This window comes from Vigna unguiculata, chromosome 6, assembly GCF_004118075.2.
Source record: "Vigna unguiculata cultivar IT97K-499-35 chromosome 6, ASM411807v1, whole genome shotgun sequence".
NCBI lineage: Eukaryota > Viridiplantae > Streptophyta > Magnoliopsida > Fabales > Fabaceae > Vigna > Vigna unguiculata.
In genome coordinates, this window is record NC_040284.1 from 10,592,962 (window position 1) to 10,614,312 (window position 21,351).

The 21,351-nt window shown below is 35.2% G+C and overlaps 1 protein-coding gene across 1 annotated transcript; it reads left to right on the top strand.

Annotated features, from left to right (window-relative positions):
• The first annotated feature begins 9,444 nt into the window (after positions 1-9,444).
• Positions 9,445-13,133, top strand: LOC114188397. The gene is made up of 3 exons (XM_028076983.1): positions 9,445-11,759; positions 11,833-12,103; positions 12,399-13,133. Exons 1-3 carry the CDS (start codon positions 9,445-9,447, stop codon positions 13,131-13,133), a joined length of 3,321 nt encoding a protein of 1,106 aa, XP_027932784.1.
• The last annotated feature ends 8,218 nt before the right edge of the window (positions 13,134-21,351 follow it).

Consider the following 21,351-nt stretch of genomic DNA (forward strand, 5'->3'; position numbering starts at 1 on the left):
ATAGTTAGCCATGGAGTCAAGATCTATGATGCTCACACGAACCTGCCCGCTCGTGGTCCTTCCTCTACAAACCTTTTCACTCGTAGTCCTGCTCTACAAACCTTCCCGCTCGTAGTCCTGCTCTACGGACCTACCCGGTCGTAGTCTAACACACATGATCCACCATCTACGAACCTCTCCACTCGCAGTATCTCTCAAGTGTAAGCACGAAATATATGAACCTCACTACTCGTATCCCCACATAAGAGTAACATGATATGAATCTCCTTGCTCATATCATCACGTGTTCACCACCATCCATGAACCTACCACGACACAACATCTCCTGATCCAAGTCTTGCATTAATGCATACAAGCAATACACGCATGCAACTACTTGTAGCACTATCGCCTGGCATAGCCTAAGCGCCGCCAGGCGAAATTCCTATGCAGACCGCTTGGCGGGACACCCTTGCCACCGGACGCCAAGCGCCAGGCCTCACCCAGACCCACTATTTTAGAGTCTATCGTCTGGCGGATCACACCTTGCCGCCAAGCGCCACGCGTTGCAAGGACACCCCTATTGGTCCTACACATGGTGGAGACTTGCAGGTCGCCAGACGCCACACCAGTAGCGCATTTCTGCTGATTTTTGGCACCTAAAAAGGATTTTTTCTTCGATCTGATTTACTTCCAAGGGAAAAAGGCACACTCTTATATCATAACCTAATTCTAATTACCTAGCCATATCAACGGGGTTTAATTACCTACAACTCATATTCAACATTCAAACATTCCAAAACACGTGATTTACCAACCACGCAATAATAACACCATGACTTAATCAACTTATAACAGAACCAAACTCTTACTCAATCCATGTACCAAATTCAGGTCATTAGCAATCTTATACTTAACCAACTTTTATACACCTTTTCATCATTCAATTGCTATGCCTAATTTCACCTACTCCAATGCACCAAAATCCACATTTCTAGTTTAGTTATCCTTTTTTTTTCTCATTTCCCTGTTCCAGATTGTTAGACCATTACTAAGAATTTATTACGAAACTCTAATTCACTTTGCCGTAAGCACATCACCTCACTCTATGCATTGCCTTGTTTATCACTGACCCCTATTCAATTATTTTAATCTCTTTGTCACACTTAGTTTCCTTTCAACTCAATTCAATGATAACTCTCTCTCAGCCATCCCATAAATTTTCATAACCATCTCATTGTTCACCACTTATTATTGGCCGCCAGGCAGCACATCAGTTCTTGGGAATAACCCAGGTTCTTCTATGCCTTTGGACACCATTTTATTTAACCTTCAAAATCCAAGAATTCATGTACGAACCAATAGTTCACAATCATTTCATTTCCAGTTGCGTACTCAACCAATCACATCATACTAATCCAACCAATTCGTAATTGACTCCTATTTCCCTAATTCTGATTCATTCATCAATTTAACACAAACGCTTCATGTTTATATTCCCAATTTAGTTCCCACACATCATAATGATAACAACACGATGGCATCACGCATTTACACAGAAATACACAAAACAAAGACAATCACCACGCGTCGCCTGGTGGGTTTACCTTCGCCACCAAGCGGTTCATAGTAGAACCCAGAAAACTGGGCAGAGAAGATGATACAATCTATCAAACACGAATAAAAACATGCAAGAATGCCTCCCCTCACATGGTAATCCTTGCTCCAAATGGTCTTTTAACCTTTGCTTTATGATGCCCAAGAACCTTCCTTTGCTTCTCCAAAAACTCAGCTCTCCTTCTTCCAAAAACTCGACGATCACTCTCTCAATTTTATCTTCAGAATTCCCTTTCCACATGCCCAATTCAGTTTCTCTCTTCCTCTCTCACGTTTTCCTTCTTTCCTCTCCAAAAACTACCTTAGTTAAGTGTAATTAACCCAAAAACCGAAAATGCCATTAAGTTTCATGTTAATGGCTATTCAAGAACCATTATTGGTTGTCTCCCAGCCCACTAGGCTACCTCTCTTGGCAATGCACAACCACTTCAACTAATTCATTTTTCGTGATAATTCCTATAATTTTAGGATTACATTATCACTAAGCACATTCAAACATAACATTAAAATAATACACATATTAAAATATCATACAATTGGCATACATAGGACTCAAACTTAAGTCCTCCCACAATAATCAAGTACTCTTAACCAATTGAGCTAGTACCTTTCCACGTCATAACAATTCGCATTAAATGACATAAAGGCTCCTACAACCCGTATTTATTAAATTATTTAAATTTCTAAGGTCTTATAGATAATGGATGAACACGAGAAACTCTTGAGTTGTGGCTCAGGTTCATGAATGTTGCTTGTGTACGTGTGCATGTTGTGGCGCGTACGGATGGGTCTAGTTAGATTTCCCTCCTTAGTATTAAGATGACTTGTTTGGTAGTCTTGGGACGTTACGAATGTTATTCGTATTAGGAACTCCACCTGGCATTACAAAGTGTGGTCCGTAGCATGGTTCCCCGCACGTGCTATACCAGTTGTGACTGGTAGGTGTGGCAACATGACATCTTGAGATACTCATCAGAAGACGTAGAACACGGTTAATATGGTGGTGGCCATGTGGTATGGAATCAAAGGATGAAATTTCTTTGGTGGGACTGTGATATATATATATATATATATATATATATATATATATATATATATATATATATATATATATATATAAATGTGTGTGTGTGTGTGTGTTTGTATATATGATTATTTTAATTGTTAGTTCATCCTATTTGCTTGTGTTTGGCAATGATCGTGTACGCGATACACAAGAGCATATGATGTTGCAAGTGGATCTGGTGAGGCATAAAGTCGGAGCAGGGGCTAGACTGGAAGGGTTTTTTACTAGATTTTATTATGTTTTTGAATAAATTGTAATCTTTTATATTATTGAACATGGATTTTATAATGGAGTTATATTAGAGGTTTTGCAATACTTTATATTGATATCAAGTTTTAAATTTCTCGAGTTTTTTGGGAAATGATGTCTTAATAAATGGAGTCTATTTATTGTGTTTTAATTTTATTATTTAAAATTCATAATATCCGAACGAGATGTTACAAAGACGAATTATACCCTTCCCTTCGTGTCCCTCAGTCGAGATCACCGGTTGTCCTTTCAATTCGATCAGCGAATAAGCCAAGACCCTCCTTCCAAGACTTAGGTTCAAGGGTTGATTCGAAGACGCATCTCCTCTCTTCGGGAAGCTAACAAATAAAGAAAGCTTTCGGCATCCTTGCCTTTGTATGAGCCTTTTCGCTAATATGCTCAATAAGGGACTTTATTTGATGGTTCATGTAGGCTTGGGTCTTTCTTTTGTGCCCTATTGGTGGGGAACCCTTTGGGCCAATGTGTATAAGCTTGGGTTGTCTTAATATGGCTCATTTGACGACTCATTACATGGACGTAACGACTCTATTGGCATCGAATATCGAATCATTTCCACGAAACCTGGTTGTATAAAGTTTGTTTATTCATAATGGCAGTGTGATTTGGGGAGACTTTGTTTGCTCTGCAAGGTAGCCAAAGCCTGCTAGTTTTTCATTAAATAGGCATGATAGTCTTGAACTACAGAAAAGTAGTGGGGAGAACTAGCCAGAATTGTACCTGCCATCCAATTCGGTGACGCATGGCGGGATTCCTCTACCACTATATAAATGGAGGCTCCATAAATTTCTTCTTCATCAAATTCATTTAAATCAAAGAAATTTTGTAATAGCATAGCTATGGACATTGTAACTTCCAACAGGCTTACTGCAATTGATGCAGAACTGCGTCAAATACAACAAACGATTCAAAATCGTCAGAGAACTCTCCATTTATTTTTAAGGAATATTCAAGCGGTAGATTCAGTTGCGACAGACGAACACATTCACACTTCTATAGCAAACATAAGGAATTTTGAGCTATGGCTGGAAGTGCTGTAGAAGGAATAGCTTGAACTCATTTCGGAGGTTGTGTCCTGGCTGTGGCACTGGGTGACAGGTAGGGAAAACTAGAAAGAAAATTAGTTCCTTTATCTTCTTTCTACTTGTTAAGACCTATCCTTTGACTTATTTCTGTTTCAAAAATCATTAATCTAGTTAGCATATCATAATGCTTTTAAAGCTATAGTTCTCTAGGAAAGTCATATGTGGTTGTTTACGTAATGTAGTGTTTTATGTAGTCGTAATAAAGAAATAGTTTGGATGAATGTTTTTTTTCGATTGATAGAAGGACGAATTAGATTCTAAATATTGTTTTCAACCTTGCTCGCATAAAGTCGGATTTGAATTTCAATCGAACAATCAGGATGGATAGAAAGACATACCATCTGCGCTTTGATTCTATGGCCAAGTTAGAATTGCATTTTTAGAGGGAAAAAGTTTTTACATTTACATGAGTAAGTGATAATTTATAAGAATCTAATTTACTGATGCCTACCGGAAATCTCAGTAGTTGTTAAGCTAGACAAGCAACTATCAGCCCTCCAAATAGACAGGGAGAGATCCTTACCAATACATTATAGATCTGGCTTAAAAGACAAAGCAAAAAGCATCTCTTCTATTTATACAAATATGAATATCGATTCTTTGAGCTAGCCCAATACAGATGATTGCTGGCTTGCACTTCCAATCAAAAGATAAGATGCTTAAAAATCGATTTAAAAACCGAAAATTTTCACAAATCTGCTTAAATAAAAAAAAGCCAATTTGAGATTGTTTATCCAGGAAAGGCAACATCCATCGCAAACCTTAAACTATTGATTGAACTAAATCTAAATAAAGAAGGACATGAAGAAAAGAAGGTTTTTCTCACTACACGAGTAAGAAGTTACTAGCCACCTATTCTATATCTATAAAGAGAGACGAATTGCGCCTGCCACTCTACCGAGCTAACCAGAGCATATGAGCATCTCTTTATTTCAAGAAAGGATTGAACAAGTGATTAAACATCTGGCAGGAGAATCGACCCACTTTTTCAGATTATTTGTGGACGGATGGCCAATAGCTAATGTCGTTACCATTTCAACCGACTAAGAGAGAGAGGCCCATGCTTTCCTTAGTTTAGATTTCGAGAGGTTGGTCAATTTACCTTTAAAGCAATACAATGGTAGGTTATGAAATACATTGAAATGGATGAATGTGAGCGAGATTGATATTCCACAAAAATTCCCTTTCGTTTTTTATGTGATGCTTCTTATTTAGAGTTATTCAAAGACCAAGTTCTCCATCCTATTTTTGATTCTTTGAACTTAGCTTTTTACTATTGCAAAGAGGCCAAACGAAGTAACAAAAGCCCAATGTAGGTTGAACTCTCTTGAATGCCTCAGTACCCTCTTAGAGCGTTACTAGGAATTTTAGGCCTAATGTAAGGCCCCATATGGATTCAATTTAATAGTTTCTGCTTAGGGATTTCTAAGAGATTGATTGATAGAACTAAGTTAAACTTATATATAATATTTAACCTAAAATAAAGCCCATAGACTGAATTAAAGACACTACAAGAAAAATGTGAATTATCTACAGATAATTACATACGGATATGGATTCGTACGTAAGTTAGTTGTTACATACGGATTTTACATATGGATCTGAAAAATCATTTTACATACGGATTTTTCCGTATGTAATGCTAAATAAATTTCGTCTCGATTTGCCGTATGTAAAATCCGTATGAAATTTTGGCGCGTGAGAGCGGGAAATTTTGCGAAGGATATTATCCGTATGTAACGATATAAGAGTGGTAGATAATTTTTAAAAACTTTTACCTACTGATCATACATACGGATCTGGAAATAATTAATTAAAAATTAAAATCCAAAATATGCTTGTACCCTATCTTGCGCTCACTACTCTCCTTCCCTAAAAAATTGGAACTGATTCACCCACAGAGAAAGAAATCTCTTGCGCTCGTTAATCTCCCTTGCTCATTTTCGCTCACCACTCTTCATCTTTCTTCTTCATTCAATCTTCTTCATTCACTACTCTCACTGTCACCACTCTCTCTCACGGTCACCACTCTCTCTCACGCTCACTACCCCGCTTTCACTAAAAAAAGAAGAAGAAGCTTGTTCTTCCAACTTCCAACGCTCACTCAGTCTCCTTTCTTTTGGATTTCGTTCTTCTTCTTTCAACGGGTAAGTATAATTTGCATTCCTACGTAAATCCCTAAATTCTTAAAACCCTAAATCCCTTTTTTCTTTCTTACAATTGGCATAGAGCGCACTACCGTGGGATTGAGGCGAGCTGCTGCGTTTTGGGAAGATTCACAATGCTCTAAAGGTATGTTTCATAATTTCAGTGTTTCCTTTTTATTTGTCTATGTTAGTTGCAAAGAAAATTGTTAATTTGTTCAAAACCCTCGATGAGAATTATGGGAGGAAGCTGAAATGGTTTAGGAATAAAAAATCTGTGACGAGAAAATGGGTTAGGATTTAGTGGAAGTGTGGGGTGAGAGATAGACGAGAAACTGAGGTGAAGAAGAAGTATTTTGTGCCTTGTCTTCCACACTTTTATGCCATGAGGTGTTTGTTTTCCATCTCTGAAGTTATTAGTTTATTTGTGTGTTGACCCACACTGGTTTATTTTGGTTTTTGGTTAGTGATGAAGTAAGTAATCTTGTTTTGGTGGCGGTGGGACCCTTGAGGGGCTACCCTTGGTTCTGCTAACCAGCGAGTCATAGGCTGGTTCTGGACTTCTTAATTGCCCCTTAAAAACAGGGGTGCCTGGTGCAAAGTATTAGGGGTTTTGTCAATTTTTCCAACTAAACATAATAGTTCTACACTGTAGCTTATTGGTTTCAGGTCCTTCAATCTTCACCCCTTCAACACGCAACATTTTAATTCTCCTTCAACTTAATCTCTGTTTTTTCTTTTCGAAATTCCTGAGATTGTGTTCTAGTTTTGTGAAATATAAACCACGCAATCATATTTGTTTATGGATGGAAGAGATAGAGTTGTACCTTACAGTTCATAGGCAATGACACGAACCTGACTTAAATGGATTTCTTTAAGAACTATACCTCTTTTCTTTCTTCCATTAGGTTAGGTCACAGTACTTTAAGGACATGTTGGGATTATAAAGATTCATTATAAACACATAATGATACATAAAACATGTGCACGAAAGTATTCACACACACATTTATTAAAAGGATTTTAGCACTAAAACGTGAGTTCAAGTCAAAAGTGCATTAACTTAAAGTTCACTTTTACTTCTGCATAAACCCATTTTGTAAATGAAAGAGAGGAATCAGAGAGATTCTCGGCTTCGAAAGCAATGATATATTTAACTTAATGTGATTTTTAGTAGGATGATATATTTTAGTAGGATGAAGTATTTTAACTTAATGATATATTTTAGTACTGAATACATATTTAACACCGACAATCACACCAAAGAAAGAGATGACCAAAAGTTTGCATACATTCTTATGGGTTTGTTTTTTGCTCTCATGATTGTGTATTATTTATTATTTTTATATTTTAATAATATTTGTTATGTGATAACAAATAATAAATGTGATCTGAAATGTTAGTTGAGACGTCAAATTATATAGAAATGTCTAACCTAAGTATTTGACGAATAAAATTGAAAAACAAAGGAGAATCCTATTTGAATTCAATATCAATTAATCTTTAAACCAGGTAGAACACAAATTATTTGAATATATTGAAACTCATTATATCCTCCTTATAATGAAATATAAAAACAAAACACTTTTTTATTTATTTTAACTTTTCAAAAGTCATCATATTGCTAGAAAAAAAGAGGATAAATATGGTACGTTCAAGGGACTCTTAACGAAACCAAGAGTGAAGGTGTAAAATGAGAATATAGTGTATTAACAAAAAATTGTTTCTTCATGTGCTACAAGAAAATGGGTTTATGCAGCCGAAGTAGGATGAAGTATATATTTATTTTTTTATTTAATTATCATTACTACATTAAGTTTAAAATAATGTCATTACTACATTACTACATTAAGTTTAAAATAATGTCATTAAAACATTGTCAAAGAAAAGAAAGAATTCGCTAAATGTGATTAAAGAGACTTTCTAAATTTTCCTATTAAAAATAATAGTTTAAAATCAATAAATATCCTATATCAATAGTTTATGCCATTGAAAATGATTATCTAACATGTTTAAAGTAAAAGTTTGTTGTGACCAAATTATTCCAATCAATTTAGTTAATTATAAGACATAAATTACGAACCTGCAAGGTTCATCTTTTACAAAATGCTTTGGCATTTTGGGTGCTTAGGCCACTTTTTCACATAAAAATAAATCATTTTTTATTCTCTTACTTTTTGTTTATTTATTTATTTATATTTGAGTAAATCTCAAGTTTCTTATGAAAAATAATCAGGAGTATTCTTTCCTTAAAACAGTTGTAAATAATCCAGTTATCTACTAATGGTTCTTGATATATAGTTTCCTTCATCACATATTCTTCACACCCACAACACAAGAATCATCCCCATCCATGTTCAAACTTACAAATCTTACATATTTGAGTTCTTTGGAATTAAAGGGATTACAAATTTAAGCAATTATCTTAGTTTCAAATATCAATATAACTTTCAAGTACTGCATATTTTTATTTGATGTAAAAATGAGTTTATACAGAAGTAAAAGTGAACTTTAAGTTAATTGAATTTTACAAAACCACCTTATGTCCACATTGGAATATCTCTCGTAATTATCTCCCATTGGCTAACTTCGTAGATAGTCAAAATAATTGTTAGGTTAAGATATTTGTATATGTCATTAACATTATATTGTTCATATGAGAAATAATGGAGTGACTTGTAAGTTAAATATTATATATGTTTTAAACTTTTAAAGCAATTTAATCTTAAGACAGGGACCAATTCAATCTAAAAGTTTTTGTTTTGAAACTAGTTAAATGTTATAGCTAGTTTTAAATCAGCTAAATTTTAAAACTAGTTCAGTTTTAAAAATGTTTATAAGTACAATAGAATATAATGAAATTTGTGTTTTGATCATTGATTTGGTAATATTTTTTTGAATAAATTATTAAGGTGAATTGGCATGTGATTTTATCATGATTCCTTTGATAGTAAATCAGTTTTGACAACAAGGATTGTTGTCCTCTCTCCCAAGTTCAGAGAAAATGAAATCACTTAGATTTGTATAAAAAGTTTTGTGATGCAGTAGTCTTTTTTTTATTTTTTTTTTAGATTAAGCCTTATTAGGCTTGTAGTTTGTAGCCTTATAATGGGCTTTGAGTAGGGTATATGTAATTATAAGACAGTTGTAGTTGCAACTGTCAAATAGTTATAGGTAAATACTTGCTGTTAAGTCAGTTAAAGTATACCTATTGTATCTTGCTCTATGTATAGAGCCTTGTAATAATTATTTCCTAATTTTTCGTTAATTGGTATATGTACAGAACATGGATAAATTTCCATCAAACCGTGGATGGATGTATGATAGGTGTCATAAAGGAAGAGGTGCTTTGAAAGAGTCTTTTGTATTGGGAGTTGAAGAGTTTATAACCAAAGCTTGTCAACGAGATTGTTATCACAATGATGGTGGAGTTCGATGTCCATGTAGTAAGTGCGATTGTACAAAGATTTTGAAGGAAAGAGTTGTGAAGGTTCACCTTTACAAACATGGTTTCAAGCCTAATTATTGGATATGGACAGATCACGGTGAACGAATGCCAGAAGGTCATTTTGATAATGATGATAATTGCATGGGTTTTGGGAGGGATGGTGTACATAGGCAGTCAAGAGATGACCAATTTATGTCAATGCAAGACATGGTTCATGATGCTTTTAACCAACGTGAGCCATTCCAACGATCAAATTCGGATAACATGGAAGAGACTCCGAATGAAGAAACTCAAAGATTTTATAACCTTTTGTTGGATGCAAATAAGCCGTTGTATGAAGGGGCTTCAGACTCTAAATTATCTATGTGTGTTAGGCTATTAGCTTGCAAGTCCAATTGGAATGTTCCTGACCAATGCTTAGAGTTTATTTCAAAAATGCTATTGGATGTAACACCCATCAAAACGGGTTTGCCTAAAAGTTACTACGATGCAAAAAAGTTAGTCTCGAAGTTAGGATTAGAGGCTAGGAGGATTGATTGTTGCGAGGATGGTTGCATGCTCTTCTATGATAATGAATATGGTAAGAATGATGGTGCATTGCTTGAATGCAAATTTTGTCGAAAGCCAAGATATCGACACCACAACACAGAAGCAAGTAATAAAAATCAAGTTCCTATAAAGACGATGTTCTATTTGCCAATTATTCCAAGGTTACAAAGAATGTATGCCTCAACACAAACTGCAGGAGACATGACATGGCACTATGAGAACAAGACCACAAATGGTGTATTGCGTCATCCATGTGATGGAGAGGCTTGGAAGCATTTTGATAGAGTATATCCTGATTTTTCCATTGAGGCACGCAATGTGCGACTTGGTTTATGCTCTGATGGTTTTAACCCATATGTGCAGGCATTAAATATACCATATTCATGTTGGCCAATAATTGTGACCCCATACAATCTTCCTCCAGAAATTTGCATGTCTAAGCCTTACATGTTTTTGACTTGTCTAATTCTAGGGCCATTCAATCCAAAGGTTGGCATTGATGTTTTTTTAGAGCCTTTGATAGACGACTTGAAAAAGTTATGGACTGGAGTCCTAACATACGATATTTCAAGGAAACAAAACTTTATGATGAGGGCCATGTTGATGTGGACAATTAACGATTTCCCTGTTTATGGTATGTTGTCTGGTTGGGGTACTCATGGCAAATTGGCATGCCCGCACTGCATGGAGCATACAAAGGCTTTTAGATTATATCATGGGGGGAAAAATTCGTGGTTTGACTCCCATCGTAGGTTTTTACCAAATGACCATGCATTTAGGAGGAATAAGAATGCCTTCAAGAAGGGAGAAGTTGACATGGATGTTCCACCACCTAAATTGACACCAACAGAAGTTTGGAATAGAGTGAAGGATTATCCTAAAGTAACTGAAAGTGGTGTACAAAGAATAGATGGATATGGGGAGTGGCATAATTGGACGAAACGAAGCATCTTTTGGGATCTTCCTTATTGGAAGGATAATTTGTTAAGACATAATCTTGATGTTATGCATATTGAAAAAAATTTCTTTGATAACATCTTTAATACAGTGATGAATGTCAGTGGGAAGACAAAAGACAATGACAAGGCCCGAATGGATTTAAGTTTGTATTGTAGACGAAAAGACTTGGAGCTAAAGTGTCATAGTAATGGAAAGATGTATAAGCCAAAAGCAAATTACACACTTTCAGTAGACCAAATAAAACAGGTGTGTCATTGGCTAAAAGATCTTAGGATGCCTGACGGATATTCCTCCAACTTGTCAAGGTGTGCTGATATCAACAGGGGAAAGGTGATTGGGATGAAAAGTCATGATTGTCATGTATTCATGGAATGCTTACTTCCTATAGCATTTAGTTCTTTACCAACTCATGTTCTAAATCCCATTACCGAGGTAAGTCATTTTTTCAAAGATTTGTGTTGTACAACAGTGAAGAAGGAGGACCTTAATGTGATGGAACAAAACTTTCCAATCATTCTTTGCAAGTTGGAAAGAATATTTCCTCCATCATTCTTTGATTCTATGGAACATCTCCCTATCCATCTAGCATATGAGACAAGACTTGGTGGACCAGTCCAGTATAGGTGGATGTACCCATTTGAAAGGTAATAATATGTCTCTTAGTCTTCAGATTTGGACATAATTATCAATCCTAACATACCACTTTCATAATTGTAGGTTCATGGGATATGCTAAACGATCAGTTAAGAATAAAGCTAGGGTTGAAGGATCTATTTGTGCATCATATTTGCATAGGGAGACAACTCATTTTTGTTCCCACTACTTCAACAACTTTATGTTAAGACCACATAGTAGTAGAAATGAAGTTGAAATTGAAAGTGGAAGGCTTTCGACAACATTATCAGTATTTGACCAACTTGGTCGTCATTCTGGGAAGGAATCAACTCATTGGTTAAATGATGAAGAATTGACCTCAGCTCATGTTCATGTATTAATCAATTGCAATGAAGTTCAACCTTACATTGAGTAAGCCACTCACATTATTATTTTTCAAAATACTTCATTATTTTTATTAAATTTTCATTGACCAATATCATCACATGTGTGGACAGCTCCTTCTTACAATCCAATCAAATTTCTGAGTCAAATGCTTCGACTCATATACATTCAAAGTTCCCTTTGTGGTTCAGGGAACAAGTATGTATCATCATTTTCATGAAAATACTTTCTACATGACTTTTTTAATCACTCCTTCAATAGGTTCACACATTTTATGTTTGTAGGTTCATAAAGAACCCTTAAGTGTGAGGAACCAACATCTCAGAGATTTATCACTTGGTCCTTTAAGATGTGTAAAGGAATGGCACACCTTCTTTGCGAATGGATACAAATTCCATACTCATGCATGGAGTCAGGGCAAGAGAACGATAAATAGTGGGGTTCATGTAACGGGGCTTATAGAAGGAGGTGAAGATGATTTCTATGGTGTGATTAAACACATGTATGAGGTGGAGTACAATTCTTCAACTGCCGAAAAGAAAATTGTTTTATTTTATTGTGATTGGTTTGATCCATCAAGAATAGGTACAAGAGTGGATTCAAAATATGGCACTGTGGATATTCAAATGGATAAAAGATATGTGCTATTTGATCCTTTTATAATTGCACATAATGTACAACAAGTGTATTATGTACCATATCCAGCATCACGCACAGACAAACGTGGTTGGTGTGTTGTTATAAAGACCAAGCCTAGAGGTCGAATAGATTCTAATGATGTAGAAGTCGAAGTGCCATACCAAGTGGAGGAAATGTCACATGTTAATGAAATCATTGAAGTTGAAGAAGTTATCAGATTGCAAGATATACAAGCTGGTCTTGAAGAAGTAGACCCCATTAATGTATCATCATTTGAAGGTCATATGGATGAAGAGACAAATGAATGGGATGAATGGGATGAAGAGGGAGAAAGTGAAGATGACCATGGAGATGAACTTGAGAACTCTAGCTCTGAATAGATGTAGACATGTTCATGTATTTTGGATTCATTTTTTGCAAAGATTTAGACATGTTGCACAACTTTATACATGTTGTGCTTTTTACTTCTTTAGTTATTGCTTAACTTAACACATCTACAACTCTATACATGTGTTGTTACCAAATCTATTGTTTCCAATTTCTTGTCATTATCAATATTAACAAGTTCATGCTATAGTAAAATCTGTCTAACTTTAGTTTTCAAGCAAAATTTAGGTTTTAGCATCTATTTTGCATCTTAACTGTTGAATTCATTACAACATAGTATTGTTTAGTACAAAAGCAAGCCTGATTTGGGAGATGATGAACTCCCTTTCTCTATGAGTTTGAGAATGCTTAGTACAAAAAATCAATATCAAAGGCTTTTACGATGCCTTTCTCGTTCACTACTTTTCTCTTGTGGTAGTGATTTTAGGTATGTGGTAGAGAATATAATAATTCTTTTTGCATCCTTATTGAATAATTGAGTTTTGGTAAGAGAAAGTAGACTTGTTGAATGTTATATCTATGAAATAAATTAAGAATGCATGATTGGATTAAAGAATCATTTTACTTAATTCCTTCCACTAAATAGCACATGATCCGTGAAGAAGACCATTATTCTGAATCAAATTATTGAAGTAGCTGTTGTCATTTTCATAGCATTTTTTTATCCTGGGCTTTAAGTAGTTATGTGTGAAATTGTCATTGACAGAGTACATTGATACACTTGTCCAGTTCAAGTCTTTGTGGAGGAAATTCAGGACAGAGTCAAAGTACATTGTCTCTCAAGCTATTGCTGCTAAGGTATGATGTTGGTTATTTGTTAAAGACTTTTAAGGTTCCTTTATATTAGGGAAAATGTAAAATCTATTTTATTGTGATTATTAGATTATTATTATTATTTTTAATGTAAATTTAGTGTCTATTTTGCTGTGATATTTAATTTTGTTTATTCCTTGCATTTCTAAAGGGTAAAAACTTACATTGCAATTGTATAGGTACTGTTGGCAATATTCTCCACTGAATAGCACTTTATTTGAGTGAAAAAGACCCTTCTTCTCAATCAAATATGTGAAATAGTTATTGTCAAATGAATTGTGTGTCATGAAATCTGTTGCTGCCAATTTCTTGTCATTTTATTAACAAGTTCATGCTGTAGTAGAATCTGTCCAATTTAGTTTTCATGCAAGATTTTAGGTTTTACCATCTATTTTGCATCCTTATTGCATAATTAGTGTTGTTAGGATAAAGTAGACTTGTTGAATTCATTAGAGCATTTCGTGTTGATATTTCTTCTTCAACCATCACTCTTATGATGGAGGTACTAAAATATTCAAGTATTTTATTCATGTAGATGTCATCAGGTGGTTCTGACCGTCCTCTTCCCTCGTCAGGTCATGGCAATAAGGGGAAGGGGAAAAAAACTTACGTGGTGAAGTTATTATCTCGTATAAACAATATAAATCCGCCATCCACTCAGCCAACTACACCTACTTCAACCTCCACTGCTAGATCCACCCCACCTGCATTGGATGTTGCTGGGTTGACACCTACACCACCTCCTATTGTTGGATCAAGTGGACAAGCAACCCATGTTGGACCATCCAATGTATTATTACAAGCTGATCAATGCACATCATCCCATTCCCCTCGTGTTGCTTCTAATCCATCAACTCCTACCACAAACGTTGCACCATCATCTTCTACACATATCCCAGGGACACATTCAAGTTCAGCAGTTAATGATATGGATGCAGTTAATGATATTAATGTGGAAGAGGAGTCCAATAATCGTCCTATGATTCGACCTGTTGGTGGAGGGTAACAATATTATAAACTTTTGTATATAATTTAATGTTGGTATATCAATTTGTTGTATTATAATGTTTGAATTGTATTTGGTTTAGGTTTTATCCATCAAAAGTTGCATCAAAAGCCATCACAGCCACTATTAAGCAGCAATTTGATCAACCATGGCTAACATGGGGAACAATCCCTAAAAGTGAGAGAGGTCTTTACTTCCAACGTTTTAAGGTACCAATATAGTTATTCTAGGACAATTAATGTATTGATATGTTTTATCAATCAATTTTGAAAATGCTTATCTAATCACAAGCTCATACTTAAAATTTGAGTCTCCTATTTTTGAAAAATAAATAGTGATATGCGATTGATAGTGAAAATCCTTTCTTGTGTACTTGTCATCCATGTTCCATTTTCCATGCATTTTGCTCCATTTGAAATAGATCTTACATTCATAAAGATGTCATTCATTTCACAGATGCAACGTCTTGATTTTATTTGTCTCATCATTTATAGCTGAAGCTCCATTTTTCTTCTTACAAATATTTCTTCAAACTTGTATAAAACTCTTGAATTTCAATAGTCATTTATCATATTGATATTTCTATTCTACTTTATTATTATACAATTTTAACCTATATTCATTGCAATCTTAGAGAAAGGTGTCATGGAGGGTTGAGGACGAGGATAGAATTCTAAAAAATTTTCACTCCAAAGCATCTCATAGACTTTCAGAGATGTTTAAAGAGGCTCGAAGAGAAGGTAAGAGGCCTAATTGGATTGGAGATTCTATTTGGAACAGTTTGTTGGAGAAATGGAACATGCCTATGTATCGAGAGAAATGTGATACAGCTAAGAAAAACCGATTATCTGAGAAAGGTGGGAGTTTACACACGGGGGGATCTATCAGCGTGCATGACCATGCTATTCGTTTGGTATGACATCTTTATATATGTCCTATTCATGTATGACGTAATAAGAATTGTTTCATTTATAAACTTTTTTGTTTCAGACAGAGGAGCTTGGTTGTGCAGTCCATGTTGATGAAATCTTTGAACAAACGCACATACGAAAGTCTACAGGGGATTTTGTCGATGAGAGATCTAGGCGGACACATGTTAGTTTCTACCATGTTTTTTACAGTTTGACACCTCAATTATTTACTATTTTAATACAAGCATTATATATTTGAACAGGAAGAATTTCAAAATAGATTTTCTCAAGCATTATCTGAGACTGCATCTGTTGGTGTCTCACAATCCACACCCATGGACCCTGCTGAGGAGGAGAGACTAAGGAACAGATGTTGGTTAGAAGCGGCAGGTGGAAGGTACAAGGGACGAGTGTATGGGGTTGGACATGTTGATTCTAATGATGATTGTGTTGATAGTTACATACAACAGACACAAGCATCTTCTAGTCAGCAAGTAAATCCAGAGCAGATTATTCAACTTCAAACGCGACTAGCAACTAGTGAAGAGCGCATTCGTCAAATGAGTTCCCAATTTCAAACCCAATTTGATACGATACAAAATTTTATTGGTGCGATCATCCAGTATTTGCCACCTCCAGCAGCAGCGGTTGCACAAACTATTTTCCAGCAGCCAAATACTGAGCAAGGGAATCAGGCTGAACAAGAAAATCAAGTGCAGCATCAACAAGTGGAACAAGATCATGAAGAAGCCCCTACTTCACCTCGTCCTTATCGTGATTATTAGTAGACTTTCTTTTTGTATTATATATTATCACTGCATGTTTTTGTATTCAGATTTTTGTATTTTATTGTCTTTGGATTTTTGACTTTGTTTGTTAAAACCTAGGTACGAATATTGTATTTAACAACTTTGATGTTATATAAATTCTCTGCTATGTAGTTATACTTTGAATTTTTATGATAAACTATTATGTCCAGGTTTGTACAGGTGTTCTACGAAACAATTTCATTAAAACTAATACAAGATGAAAGTTATGCAATTTAGTAGCAGTTAGGTAATTACATACGGATAGATCCGTAGGTAATTACATACGGATAGATCCGTAGGTAATTACATACGGATAGATCCGTATGTAATTACCTATGGATATATCCGTATGTAATTACATACGGATCTATCCGTATGTAATTACATACGGATTATTCCGTAGGTAATTACATACGGATAGATCCGTATGTAATCCGTATGTAAATACCTACGGATATATCCGTATGTAATTACATACGGATATATCCGTAGGTAATTACATACGGACAAATCCGTATGTAAATTTAGCTACGACATATTTACATACGGATTTTTGTCCGTATGTAATTCGTAGGTAATACTCTCTTACCTACGGATTTTGTTAGTTACATACGGATTTTGGCTGTAGGTAAATCGAGTTTTTCTTGTAGTGAGAGCAGAGGTTTAATCCAAAACCAGGAAAGCAAGCTAGATTGAAGCCTAATGCAAAGCTAAGCCCCAGACTAAAAGTGAAGAAATGGAGTTCCACTAAGCGCACTTAACCAAAAACAAGATGGAACCCTATTAGGTAGGATAGTGGGCCTAGTCAGCCCAATATAGGCTGTCCACCAAAAAGGGGAAGTTCCCGTGATTGAAGGCTTTTGGATATCCTACCCTAAGGCTAAAGGGTTGGGCTTATAACAAAACCCATCGGTGGATAAGATCACATCTTCATAACAAAAGGTGTACACGTTCGACTTCACTCAAGGTAATGGGCCAAACCCAACGAGTCCAAACAAATTGGATCTTATTGTATGACAAAACCACATATAGGTAATTTTTTTCAAGAATTAATTTCTTCAAGCAATATGGTTTTACCAGTCCCAGCAGAGCCTGTGATGAACACGGATTTGCCTTGAGGGATGGTAGACTAAATATGCTTATGCTTGTTTCCCCTTTCTATTGGAGTGAAGGTTAGTCCAATGTTAGCATTTAGATCCATTTTCAGTCCTTGCTCGAAAATGCCACCTTTTCCTGGCTTTCCAAGCAAAGCCCAAGTCCAACCCATCTAATTATTTTATTACCATTTGAGGATGGCCCAGGTCGTTATTTGAGTGCAATCGGAGAAAGCAAGTTTACCTTCTTTGAATAATATAATTCGTTCTAATGTCAAAACTAAGGGAAAATGTCAGATCTTATCACTCAAGCGATAGAGGCAGAGGCTTTACTTCAATCGCCTACGCTAGGACGGAGTTGTTGTCGCGTGAGGATTGGTCGGGGGGAATGCCATCATGTAGCCAGGTATGAATAAGCCAGTGAAATAAGACAAGGAAATGTACGACATAACATGCGTAATACATAAACCAATATTGATCAAGTGGGTTTGTACTGATCCGCTCTTAAGCTGTCGAGTAAGGATTGCTCCATCTATAAAGAAAGGACACAAGGGGTTTCAGAATTAAGCCACGTGGCGATATCCGCGAAAAACGAAAGACTTTTTTTTTCGCTTTGACCTTCGCACATCTATAAATAGAAGTTTATCTATTTGGCAAAGCAAGACGAGATATGGATCCACCAGTAACCACTTTAATGCTTTTTCAAATTGAGCAAGCAATTAATCATGTAGAGAACACAAAACTCTAAAGGAGCAAACCCTAGCTGCCATTTGGAAGCACATGCCTCCTGTCGAGGAAGAGGTCTTGGTAAAGTAGATACAAGAGCTTCGAGACTGTTTTTACGCTCTGAAAGAACGAAGGAGAGCTCTCATCCGAGAGCACGAATTGTTGCTTATCTAAGCAACCTCCATTATCTGGGGGGGACTAGGGGGAAACAATTAAGAAGTCCTTTGTTTTTGCTTTTCTTTTTCTTTTCACTTAATGTGTTGTTTGTTTAATTTGTTGTATTGTTGTGTTTAGTTGTGTGGCTTGTTTGTCTATGTGTGCGTAAGCTTCATAAAGGGTCTGTCAACTCTTTTTAGAAATGAAAGACAATAAATTTTTTTTGCCTGGATGATCACTCATATGTCAAGTATACACACTGGTTTCGTTTTCCACAAATTGGTGATCTTTCACAAAGCTCACCCGATAGCTTAGAAAAAGCGTTGGCTAGGCGAAGAAAGGAGAAAGGTGGCAAAGGCAGAAGTGAAGATGCTGGAGGAGATCGACTTTGCTCAAGAAATCAAGTATACCACTTGGTTGGAAAACTTGGTACTAGTGTAGAAACCTAATGGCTAGTATAGAGAATGTGCACAAAATTCACTAATTTAAAAAAAGGCATGTCCCAAAGATGCATATCCACTTCCAATCATCGATCGATTGGTTGATAGGGTGTCTGACCATCAGGTGTTCAACTTTTTAGATGCCTATTATGGGTACAACCAAATACCTTTGTATCATTTAAATAAAAAGAAGACAAATTTTATCACCGAACATGCTAACTATTGTTATGAGGTTATGTCGTTCTGGTCGAAAAACGCAAGGGCCACCTATCAAATGATTATGGACAAGATCTTTCGGGAGCAAATAAGTAGTTGCATGGAGGTCTACATTGACAACATAGTGGTTAAATCCCAATCGGTCTGCAACTATGTAGAGGCTCTCATGGAAGTATTAGACCAAATCTGAAGGTATAATATGAGATTAAATCCTGCTAAATGTGTGTTCAGTGTAGCAATAGTAGAATTCCTTGGATTCAGGCTAAATGCCCGGGGGATAGAAACCAACCTGGATAAATGCGCAACCATCCTTGATATGTGGTAACCGCAAAACTTGAGAGAAGTACAAAGGCTGGTTGGCCGACTATCATCCTTGTCAAGGTTTTTACCTCGACTTACCTAGCGGATCAAACTGATCCTAAAGGTAATGAAAAAGTAGTCGATGGCCGAGTGGAACAATCAATGCGACAATGCCTTCACATAGGTTAAGGCCATTCTAACCAACCCTACTATCATGAAAAGACCAATACCTGGTAAGGAAATGTAGTTATACTAGTTTTAAGCAAACGAGGTCGTTAGTGTCGCCCTGATTTAAGAAGACTCGAAGAAAAAGTTATCATGTAATTGTTTGCATTAATGGTCGTCAAAAGGATATGTTAGCCCTTCATTAGCCGAGTGTTGCAATGCACAGAGACTCGATATCAACTCATCGAGAAGGTTGTGTTAGCCCTTCTAACGGTCGTCCAAAGGATGAGACCATTTTTTTAGAGTCACCAGGTAATTGTTTGCATTAAGGGTGTCAAAGTGAGTCGACTCGAGGTTAGTTCACCATTTATAATAATGAAATCAAAGTGCTTACTTAATTCTCGGAATATTAAAATATTATTATAAAACTAGTAGTTAAATATTAAAGTATCAACATATATAATTTCTCATCGTTACTTTTTAGTCACAAAAATATTGATTATATTATATAAATTACTTTATTTTAGGTTTAATTAGTCGGATAATATCATTTGAATGAAAGTGAGTACCATCCGACTAATTAAACATTTATTTTATTTATTATTAATTGTTAAATACTTTATTATATATTATTATTTTAAGAATTGAAGATGTTGATGATAATAAACATTTTATTTCTTCTCTATGAGGAGTGATGATATTGTTTTTTAAATAATCACATGGATTTACTCTTACTTTTATTTTATCGTACTTGTGTTCCTTATAGAAAAACATTATTCTAAATATATTTAAATTTGAAGGACTGAGATCCATTTCCATGGAGAGTAACCACTCCAAATACTCAAATTCCATTCTTCTTCATGCTCTTAAAATCTATTGTCAGAACCGCATTGAAATCAACCAGGTTATATGGTTCGTACTTACTTTTATACGTAAAATGTTTTCTTTTTACTAAAAACAAATCCGTTTCTACCTTTTACATATCCATTTAATATGTCACTTTAACAAGAATAGACTTTTTTTTTAAAAGAAACTGATTCTATGCAATTATTTGGAAAATATATATCTTCAGTTTAAAAAAAATGGGATCCTGCGACAGATAGGAAATATTACGTAGATTAGTTACTGCATGTATTATGCATACACTATCTCTTTGGTTTTGTTATATATATATATATATATATATATATATATATATATATATATATATATATATATATATATATATATATATATATATATATATATATATATATATATATATATATATATATCAGCTTACAAAGATGTATGAGTGTATCTTTTGTTGGGTTTTTAATAAACTTATATGTATTAGCTATTATGGATAACTAGTCGTTGTAAGAAACTAATCGTTGTGAGTAGTTAATGCACTAGCCGTTGGAGTCTAAATAGTTAATAAATTAGCCGTGTATAGACGTTGAGAGTACAATGGTCATGAAATGTGGGTCTATAAATTATATTATGTATTGTATGAATGAAAAACAACACAAGAGGTGAATAAAGTTTGTTCATAAGTGAGGTTGATTGTCTACAAAGTGGTATCAAGAGCCACTT

What these genes read in the sequence shown, in the direction of transcription:
- LOC114188397 (XM_028076983.1), top strand. Translation starts at nt 9,445, where the DNA reads ATGGATAAATTTCCATCAAACCGTGGATGGATGTATGATAGGTGTCAT. An exon ending in TGGATGTACCCATTTGAAAG is followed by an intron (nt 11,760 to 11,832) that starts GTAATAATATGT and finishes TCATAATTGTAG; the next exon opens with GTTCATGGGATATGCTAAAC. An exon ending in TGACCTCAGCTCATGTTCAT is followed by an intron (nt 12,104 to 12,398) that starts GTATTAATCAAT and finishes TTATGTTTGTAG; the next exon opens with GTTCATAAAGAACCCTTAAG.